The sequence below is a fragment of the Lathyrus oleraceus genome, chromosome 6 (assembly GCF_024323335.1).
Source record: "Lathyrus oleraceus cultivar Zhongwan6 chromosome 6, CAAS_Psat_ZW6_1.0, whole genome shotgun sequence".
Lineage (NCBI taxonomy): Eukaryota > Viridiplantae > Streptophyta > Magnoliopsida > Fabales > Fabaceae > Lathyrus > Lathyrus oleraceus.
Window position 1 is genome coordinate 269,308,337 of NC_066584.1, and position 11,546 is coordinate 269,319,882.

The 11,546-nt window shown below is 32.0% G+C and overlaps 1 protein-coding gene across 1 annotated transcript; it reads left to right on the forward strand.

Moving 5' to 3' along the window:
* Positions 1-1,182: 1,182 nt before the first annotated feature.
* LOC127095111 (benzyl alcohol O-benzoyltransferase) lies at positions 1,183-2,814 on the forward strand. Its single transcript, XM_051033846.1, has one exon. It carries the CDS (start codon positions 1,195-1,197, stop codon positions 2,812-2,814), a length of 1,620 nt encoding a protein of 539 aa, XP_050889803.1. The 5' UTR covers positions 1,183-1,194.
* Positions 2,815-11,546: the final 8,732 nt, after the last annotated feature.

Here is an 11,546-nt window from a genome sequence, read left to right on the forward strand (position 1 = left end):
ATTATTGACTATTAGTGTTTTTCTAAAGATCAAGAAAACTTGCAAGTGAGTAAATGATTCGTCAATACATGGGAAATAAACTCACATGGAAAGTTTAACTCACTTTAATGTTCCTGATATAGAATTGTATTTATTAATTCAACCAAAGAGTTAAATAAGATAAAGTGTCACATGGACAAGTATGGTGACTCCAAGTCTTATGCCACTTGTCACCATCATAGTCCCCTTCGTCCCAAGTAGGGACGTGGGCGTAGAAATGCTAGTGGCGACTTATAGATGCACTTGAGCACTTCGACATGACGCATCAGAGCAATCGGACTAATCATGTGTTGTATGAAGACTCTGGTGGCGGGTTTTCGGCTGGCTCGTGGCGGAAAGTCGCCACATATGGTTGTTGTCATCATTGCTCTAGCTTTTTTTGTAGTTGTTGCATGTTGTTATTTTAGAATTTGAAAATGACAATGCTTTGTGAAGTGTTGCAATAGTTGGTAAAAAGTGAAAAGCTTCAATACTTAGTGTGAAGTATTGTTGAAATAGTGTGTTTCATCAAGAGTCACAACTTTGTGATACAATACTACTTAGCCTATAGATTTGTCGTTTTAGATTCAGAAAAAATACATAACATTAATCTTTCTCTTTAATGTAAATTTTAGATTTCCATCTTCTTTATATTGGAGTTTTCACTTATCTGATTTAGATCGAATTATCTTGGATATTCCTACGTTATTCAATTTACAATAGGTATCTAACATCATTTTTCTGATGAAAAAAATGGTTGAAAACTAGATACTTTTTAATAATTTGCACGTTCTTTTGATAATCAAAAATAAAAGGTTTTTTTAAGCATGAGTCAACTCTTGTTTCATTTGAGGAACATGCCAATAAATGATTTTGAATGATAAAGAGTATGAATTGAGTAATTTACTTACTTCAATTTGAATTATTTTAGTGCTAATGAATGGTGGAGATTTCCTTTTCTTACGGCGTTATAGTTTATCATTTATAATAAGTGCTTAGATAAGAGAAAAAAATGAATATTTCTACATGAGATCCGGGTTATCCAATGATAAATTAAGAGTAATTTAGTCAATATAACATTTCACCTGATGATGTATTATCTTATATATATATATACACCATCTCCTCCACTTTTGCATATACCATATACCATAGCCTCAAAAACCTTTTTCAATCATGACCCAATTTTTGTTATTCACAATGAAGAGGCGTGCACCTAAATTGGTCACTCCATCGAATATACACTATCTCCACCTTCAATATTTGAATATACCATACCATCAAAAACCATTATCAAGTACTGCCCAATCTCTGTTATTCACATTGAAGAAGCCTGCCCCTGGATTGGTCATTCCATCGAATAAAAATCATCTCCGCTTTCAGTACTTGCATATACCATACCACCAAAAACCATTTTCAATGATGGCCAAATCTCTGACATTCACAGTCAAGAGGCGTGCCCCTGAATTAGTCACTCCATTGACACCAACACCTCATGAAATAAAATTACTCTCGGCTATTGATGAACAAGATGGGTTACGTTTTCATATTCCACTGATACAATTTTATAACTACGATCCAAATATGAAAGGAAAAGACCCTGTTGATGCAATTAGAAAAGCACTGGCGAAAACGCTTGTGTTTTATTATCCATTTGCAGGTAGATTGAGAGAAGGAGCTGGTAGGAAACTTATGGTTGATTGTACCGGAGAAGGTGTTTTGTTCATAGAAGCCGATGCTGATGATGTTACTCTTAAAGATTTCGGCGATAATCCTCTTCCTCCATTTCCATTTTTGGATGAAGTTCTTTATGATGTTCCTGGTTCTTCAAACGTGCTTAACGCTCCATTGATGCTTATTCAGGTAACACGCCTCAAGTGCGGTGGTTTCATATTTGCTATTCGTATAAACCATACAATAAGTGATGCATTTGGTATAGCTCAATTCATGAATGCCTTAGCAGAAATATGTCGTGGAATGAATGAACCTTCAATCTCACCAGTGTGGCGAAGAGAACTTCTAAGCGCAAGGAACCCACCAAGAGTGACATGTTATCATCCTGAACTCGAACAAGCACCTAATAACAAAGGAATCATCAATGTCATATCCATAGACAACATGGCCCGACGAACTTTCTTCTATGGTCCCAACGAGTTAGCCACAATCCGCTCCCTCCTTCCAACCAACCAACAACAACAATACTCCAAATTTGAAATCATCACTGCATTCCTTTGGCGTTGTCGTACAATAGCGTTACAACTAGATTCAAACAAAGAAGTCTGTATGTATTTCGGAGTCAATGGACGTAGTAAATTTGTTGACCTACAATTGCCGAACGGCTACTATGGTAATGTTGTTGCAATTCCTGCTGCTATAACAACAGCAGGCAAAATTGTTGAAAGTACGTCGGGGTATATGTATGCATTGAATTTAGTTCAGAATGCAAAAACTAAAGTGACCAAAGAATATATGCGTTCATTGGCAGATTTAATTGTTATCAAGGGTCGACCTCTGTTTACTACGACAAAACTTATGTTTATAGTGTCTGATACTACACGTGTGGGATTTAGAGATGTCAATTTTGGTTGGGGAAAAGCTGTTTATGGAGGACCAGCTATCGATTCTCCACTTCCTGGTATTCTTAGCTTTTATATACCTTTTACAAATGTCAAAGGAGAGGAAGGTTTCGTTGTACCATTTTGTTTGCCAGCACAAGCAATGGAGAGATTTGTAATCGAACATGATAGTGTGCTCAAGGGAAACAGTAACCAATTTGCAAACGGTGATACAAATTAATCTGGTATCATTAAATCTTGGTTGGAGTCTTTAACTATTGTTGTGTTTAGAATTTTCCTTGTACTAAATCTTAATAATTTACTATGTGTTTGCATGAGAAAACTCATCATGATCCAATCAATATCATACCTCTTTTGATTTAATTAAATTCAAATATATGTTTTCATCTTTAACTAGTAGAATGCTCAACTGAAATAGAAAGTATAAGTAAGAATAATGAAATAGGAATAAAAATGCAAAATACAGGTTACAAAAGGAACATGAGTCTTTAATTTGTCTTTAACTTCAATGACATGATTACAAAACCTTGTTACAATAAGGATTGTTCCATTGCATAAGCCTTCAGATTAATCTAAGTTCCGCATCAACATAATAGTGACATCAACCTTCAATTTGATAGAATGATTAGATAAATCAGAAATTTTCAGAGCATTTAGAAATTCAGGAGTCAAGTGCTCAAAAGCATCAAAGTCTATAAATGCAGATCTATCAATAGAATCACTACTAAAGTATTATTTTTTTTCTCCTATAAAATTTAAATAACATAGCAACGTAAAAACAAAATTAATGTAAATTATAGTATTATCATTAAAACAATGAAAAAACATGTTTAGTACTTGGAAGAAGATTTGTGATGTATTGATTAATGTCATTAACAATCTCAATTATTGAAGTCAATATAGCATGACTTTGTAGATAATTGGGATCGTGGTAGTTATGAATGAGATCGGGATAAGCACTCTTAACAATAATGTCAATTGGATGTGAAAAAATAGAAATTAAAAACTCATCAGGAATTGAAAGGTCAACATAACCATCGTTAGGCTCTAACATGGTATCATCTCCAATTTTCAATATTTACTCAGAAAATATGCAGACTTCCTCTTGATTAGAAGAAATTGTATCACTTTTGAAGGTGCGTGTTTTTTTGTAAGCCTCGTCCCAAATGTAAGAAGCATTGGTTACAAGTTTTTAGTTATAAGTTTTTAGTTACATGTTTTTTGATACCACTATTAGTTACAAGTTTTTTGTTATATTCCTTTAATTATTGTAAAAATTAATGCTTAGAAGAGTTTTATGAAACGGTGAATGTAATGAAATTTTAAATTATAAATTCAATCACATGGATATAAATTAAATTTAATATATTTTGTTTCAGTTATAAACTCAATCAAGATATATGTGATGTTTGATTTTCTCCAATAATATTATTTTATTATTCTTAAATAGTCAATAGTCACTACTATTAACAATAATATTAATATAAATAATAAATAATAATATAATATTTGACTAATAATAATAATATAATATAATATTTAGATATCACTATTAGTTACAAGTTTTTAGTTTTTAGTTATACTCTTTTAATTATTATAAAAATTAATGCTTAGAAAAGGAAGAGTTTTATGAAAGGGTGAATGTAATGAAATTTTAAATTATAAATTAAGTCACATGGATATAAATTAAATTTAATAGATTTTGTTTCAGTTATAAACTCAATCAAGATATATGTGATGTTTGATTTTCTCCAATAATATTATTTTATTATTCTTAAATAGTCAATTTGTTTCACTTTTTTTTCTTTAAATAGATAAATTCCTCTCATGGTCTCCCTCACCCTCACACGTATCTTTTAGAACTTGATGCATAACCAGACAAAAAATAAGATGAATGGATAAACTATTCAACACCGATTAAAAATAATTTTTCTATCTTTATCTAATCCAAAAGCTCTTGGAAAATAAATAGATAAATTCCTCTCACTTTCTCCCTCACACGTATATTTTAGAAATTTGCATAACCAGACAAAAAATGAGATGAATGGGTGAACTATTCAACACAGATTCAAAAAAAAATTGATTTTTCTATCTTTATCTAATCCAAAAGCTCTTGGAAGGTTTCATCTTTTTGTTTTACATCTATTCAAATCAATTTTTTGTCCATATTTTTTCATATAAATTTTAATTTTTTTGTTTTGGTCATATTTAACTTCATTTCATAAATATTATTTTTATTATGTTTAATTTCATTTCATATTCATATTTATATAGTCTAACATAATTTTTAATTATTATTTTGCAGGTTTTGTAATTTGAGTGAGAGTTCAATCGATCCCAACTCCTACAAACAACAATCTTAGAATGAAAATTGAAATACACGTCTCTTATAATCATTTGAAGAAACACAATTCTAGAAAATGCAATACTTATTTTTTGTATTGATTTTTATTTTATTTTTTGGTTTAATTTCCTTCCTCTTTCTTCATAATTCTAGAATTGTAGTATTTATGCTTTCTTTCGAATATAAAATTTTATTTATTTCTTTAGTATAAATTCTTATTATTATCTTAATTATATTTTATACTCAGAATTATTTTGAGATATGTTGTTTACTGTCTTTATAATAAAGATGTACATAAATTTACGGGTCTTCAATTTCAAAGTTCATATAAATTTACGGGTCTTCAATTTGAAAGTTTATAGTCTCTATGAATAATAATCATTTAGATCATCAAAAAAAATTGAACTATAATACACATGTTTTTGTCCATATATAACCATACCAGTTAGATTATTATTTTTTGTTTAATTTCCTTCTTTCTCTTACGATCTCTTTCGAATATAACAATGCCAACCATATTTAATTTCCATTTAATTGTTACGAAGTCATTTTTTGGTTTAATTTCCTTCCCTTGATTTTAAAATATTTTTGTGGTTTAGCTATATGGAATAGTTGATATTTTTATTATTTATAAAAAATATTTTATTTCTTTAGACAAACTATTTCTAACAATACTATAATTAGTGCATATAAATAATATTTAATTTTTATTTCTAACAATACTATAATTAGTGTGTATATATAATATTTAATTTTCATTTCAATTGTTATGAAGTTTTATTTTTTATTTCTTTCTAATTGTGGCCAATAATAATCTATGATTCTACATTCATATTTAATAATTATCTATCAATCTAAATCCTCAACCTATAATTAAGGACTATTAGAAATTTCTCACTATTTACTAATTATCTATCAATCTAAGTCCTCAACCTATAATTAAGGACTATTAGAAATTTTGAAATTATATTTTTTACTTATTATTGATGATAATTATCTACAATTCCAATTTCTAAATCAACAATTAATGTAATATTAAAAATTTTGAAAGTGTTTTTTTCATTATATTTTAGTACAATTATTATTGCTTTGTAATTACCAATAACTCAATTATTCTCTTTGAAAAAAAAAATTAAACTAAATTATAAATTTAACCATGAAATTGTTCTATTATCTATTATTCAATTATTAAATTTTTAAGATACAAACTAATTATTAAATTTTAGTATAATTCTTATATTATTTACAATTACATCGATCTTATTTATTACTCCTTAAAATTTAAGTTAGTCTCAAATGTCCTAATAAACTCATAATAGTTATTCAAATAAATTCACTCGAAAAAAAATTCTATCAAAATAATCAATTAATTTTCTCTATTACTCTTAAAGTCCAATCTTTTTTCTAATATGTGTTTATAAAACTACATATAATAATTATTTAAAAATTACTCAATACAAAAAATCTAAAATTTTGATAAAGTTTAAAATTTCATATACACTGACATTAATATATTATAGATCAACCACGCAACGCGCGGGCTATATTCTAGTTATCATTAAAACAATGAAAAAACATGTTTAGTACTTGGAAGAAGATTTGTGATGTATTGATTAATGTCATCAACAACCTTAATTGTTGAAGCCAATATAGCACGACTTTGTAGATAATTGGGATCATGGTAGTTATGAATGAGATCGGGATAAGCACTCTTAACAATAGCACCAATAGGATGTGAAAAATTAGAAATTAGAAACTCATCAGGAATTGAAAGGTCAACATAATCATCGTTAGGCTCTGACGTGGTATCATCTCCAATTTTTAATATTCACTCAGAAAATATGCAAACTTCCTTTTGATTAGAAGAAACTGTATCACTTTGAAGGCGTATTTTTTTGGTAAGCCCGAGGACTCTACACTCGTCCCAAATGTAAGAAGCATTGATTGTTGTATGAATAATACCATATCTACTACCTCTCGGGACAACAAGCAGAATTTGTCTAAAATCACCACCAAAAACTACTACTTTGCCTCCAAAAAGTTTCTTAGAAGCTCTAGGAATTTCACTCATAATGTCTTTCAAAGATTTATCAAGAGCCTCAAAGTTAAACTTGTTTGTCATTGGAATCTCATACCATATAATAAGATTTGTCAACTTTAAAAGCTCAGCAAGATCATCCTTTTTGTCAATGTTGCAAATTAAGATTCCAATATAGTGACAAGAATCTTAAACCTTGAGACAACAAGCAAGACAATTTTTCTTTTAGAATGAAGTGTTGCTGCCAAAGTGTTTCACATAAAAGTTTTACCTGTTCCACCATAGCCATATAAAAAAACACTCCACCATTTTGTCTTTCTACAGCTTCCATGATTTCAACATAAATGTGTTTTTGTTCTCTTACAAATATAGTTTATGTGACAATATATTAAGTATGACATTTAGAATAAAAAATTTATATAACAATATATGAAAAAAGACATCGGGCAATAAATGATGATGAAATATAAAATGAATTTGCATAATGAAATATAGACAAAGTAAATTTTTTATAAAAGTCACAATTTTGGACATGATACATATGTCTTTAAATTTGTCGAAGGATGGACAATTTACCTGGAAGAGATTAGTACAAATCATTAAAAAAAAATCTTGAGCAACTGGTGTTGGTGTAAGCCCTAGAGGCCAATACATTTTGGTACTTGTATCGAATAATAAAAGGCATTCTCTTTATTATGGTTGATTAATAAAGTCCCTGGAATAGATAGTCCGTTTAATGTATTAAGTGTGACTTAATCATGAGAACACATTAAACATAAGGACACTATTCCTAAAGTATCCGTAGTCGAGCTTTAGTGTGAAGTGGGATAACATTAAAGCATTAAGACTATTATGTTTGTAGACTGATGATCACATCTCATGGATCATGGATAAAGAGTTATCAAGTCTTAAACATAGGTATGAATATTAGGAGTAATATTTATACCGGATTGACCCGCTATGAGAATACTATATAGAAAGTTATGCAAAGTGTCATAAGTTATTCTCATGGTGATAATAGTGTATTTCACTCTCCGACCTGAAACCACTATGGATCCTAGATGTAGAGTCGAGTGCTTTATTGCTGATCCAACGTTGTCCGTAACTGGATAACCATAAAGACAGTTGATGGGTACTCCACAAAGCATGCTGAGGGACATGAGTGACCTAGATGGAATTTGCCCATCCTGCATAACAGGATAAATGTCTATGGGCCCAATATTGAACTGGACAAGGATGACACGGTCTATGCCTTGTGTTCAATATAGACATAAGGGCAAAAGGGTAATTATACACATAAGTATTATCACAGAAGGAATTGTCAGATCACATGACATTTTCGTGTCTTGGGTAGCAGTGATGTGTTGCTAGATACCGCTCACTGTTTATTATGTTAAATGCGTGATTTAATATAATTGCCAACGTCACGAAAACCTACAGGGTCACACACAAAGGACGGATTGATGAGAGATAGAGTAACTAAGGAATACCGTAGGTACGGTGCCCTTAAGTGAGTTATAGAGCATCGTAAGGTACGATGTACTTGAATAGAATACGAAATATGGTAAGGTACCATGAGCTTAAGTGATTTTGGGCATATTATAAGATATGGGCCAAAATACACTTAAGTGGGCTTTTAGCTTGAAGCCCACACAAGTGGTTCTATAAATAGAACCCTTGTGCAGAAGCAAAAATTTTGCGGTTGCATTCTTTTCGTTTTCACTCTCTCTCTCTCTCTCTCACTCAAAGCCTTCATTCGTACCAGCTAGCACTGAGATTGAAGGAACCCGTTCGTGTGGACTGAGTAGAGACGTTGTCATCGTTCAACGTTCGTGATCGCTTCGTGGATCTGCATCAAAGGTTTTGATCGTCACAAGAGATCTGCACCAAAGGTTTCAACCGTCACAAGAGGTAAATACTCTATCACTGATCATGACCATTCGTAAGGATCTCTAAAGGAGAAAATTTTAATTTCCGCTGCGTTTTGGACCGCAATTCTCCTTCAACTGGTTCATACTGCCTCTCTTTGTAAACAAGCTGATTTACAACAAAAGAAAGTACAAAGTCATTTGGATACAACATCGGTTTGAAGTCTTTCAAACTTTTGTTGTTCTTTTGTAACTGAGTCTCTATAGCAATAAGGGCGAGTTGTTTTATTTCCTCATCAGTAAGTGTTAATCCTATGATATCAAAAGGAAAAAACTGTAACAAAATTAATGAGTTTCATAATATAAAGAACGACGCAAATAAGTTTCCATAAAAAGTGTACCTGGATTTTTGGTCAAAACATATTTCTCGTAAAGAATATCATCAGATAAGTATTGTCATGTCTTACTCCAAACATGCTCTGATCTATTTATTGATGAGGATAACAATATAGTAACAAATAACTTCCTTAAAAATATTTCAGACCCCCAAAGATGCGCCTCTTTAAAGCCTCAATAAATTCTCTATCATCTTGTAGAAAACCCATAGCAAATCATGTTTCTCTGAAAGTTTGATGTTGAAAACCATCAATATTTTTGATGTCTTCATAACTAATTGGTCCTTTTATGACAGTCAATATCATCCGTAAATAATATAGTTCACTTGTGCTCTGAGGCACCTCAAAAAAAGCGACCAATAGTATACCCTCTTTTCCTAGGCTTCCATGTTTTGCTTCTTTTATCGTAAACAAATTTAGAGACAAAGTCACCATATGTCAACAACTTAGCTTCATCATAGATTTTGTTTTCCTCAAACCTGTTAGATCTCAATTTTGACGCCCATATAAATTAAGAGAGTAAAGTTTCCTATGAGGACGTTTCGACAAAATTGTGTGTTTGAAGTTCTAGTCGAAGATGCCTTGGTACAAGGGTAAGGATGTTGCGTGGACTTAGAAATATTTTTAAGTAGTTCAAGGTGTTTTTTCAGATGCGTCACTAGTTTTGGTTCGACGAGAGATTCAAATTCAAATAAAGGAGGAAACTTTTGTTCCTATCTAAATTATTAAAAATACACATGGAGCATAGTGGATGGTTACGTACATGCGAAGTGCCACTTGTCTCGATTTGGTGGAAAGGTCGGTGGGGACGGTTACTTCGACTAGTATAAATAAGAGATCTTAGTGTTAGGATCAGTGTGTGTTCAAGTGTGTATAAAATCTTTCAATTTTACCTAAGTATCCGTGTGGAGAGAAAGAGTAAATTGAGAAATGTACGTTTGATGTTACACTATTGTTTTACTTGAAGTAATTTAACCATTTCTTTATTTCCCTAATTGGACTTTTATCCAGAAGTTTATCTTTACTGCCATTTATTTTTGATTTACAGTATTTTTTTCGCCCTCTTTCACTTTATATTTTCATTGAAATATTTTAACAAACCATTGCTGGTATGAACACTGTCGAAGTGTTTATGTTCATTAGAATTTATCTTTAAAAACGGTTAGCACATGTCCTAGGATAAACCTGATCGATCCAGTGAGTAATCAAATATAGTGATTTGGAAGATCAGCGGTCGTTTACCAATTTTCACGGCAAACAAATTGGCACGCCCAGTGGGACAGTGCTAACACTTGAAAAAGAAAAAAAAATCTTCATTTATTCTAATTCTGGTCTTTTAATCATTTTTCCCTTTTGAAAAAATTTGTTGTATATTATTAAGAAGTGGTAAAGTAGCCACAACCAACGAAGATAGACCAAGGAGAATGGCGAATTAAAATGTGCCAACTAACCAAAATCCTCAAAATCCAAACAATAATGTACCACCCCCTTCTTCTTTAACAAGGGAAAACACGGCCACAATGCCCGTGTCTGAATCGGTGCCACCTATGGCAAGTTCGATGCCTACACATTTGATTGCCCATACTGAATTGATTTTGACTTGCATTGGGTCGAGGGGACCTCCAAACACTCTCCTACCAATTGGGAATGTCCCAAATAGGCCTTTAGTGCCCCCAAGTTTCTCTATGCCTTTTAGTGGTCAAGAACAATCTTATGGAATGCCAACTTCAACAATGGTAAGCTTACATAACGCTGCTTCGATATTTTCAGAAACAGTGGTTAACATAACCTCCCCATTACAAGGGTCGGGATCTAGGGTTCACGTGGGTCGAAATAACCAACCTTTAGGCTTGGGATACCGAACACAAATGTCTAACCTTACCAATAATTCTGCAGCGGTGTGGAGGCAGCAGATGGACGAAAACAACCATGATATGGTCTAAATGCTTACCCAAACATTGACCATTGTATTAAATCCCTTGATTCAAAATACGGCCCGATAGAATCAGCGGGTGACAGCGCAGGTGGCGCGAATGGCTGGCTTCTTGGGTGTGCCACAACCTCATCGACACCCTCCAAGGGACGGGATAAGGGAAAATCAAGGGGTAACCTTCGAAGAAGACCCTACTATTAACCAAATTCCACAAAACCAACCGCCACCAGAGATGGTAAATCAGGGATCCACTTGAATTCATCTGCTACATGGTCTTGATGCAACTATTGTTTTGATATGGTGTCTAATGCCTTATTCTGAGTTAATCAAGAAGTATTTCATCTGATACATGAGAAGACAAAGAAGACTGCTAG

Coding starts and splice junctions, on each gene's coding strand:
- LOC127095111 (XM_051033846.1), top strand. CDS start 1,195: ATGACCCAATTTTTGTTATTCACAATGAAGAGGCGTGCACCTAAATTG.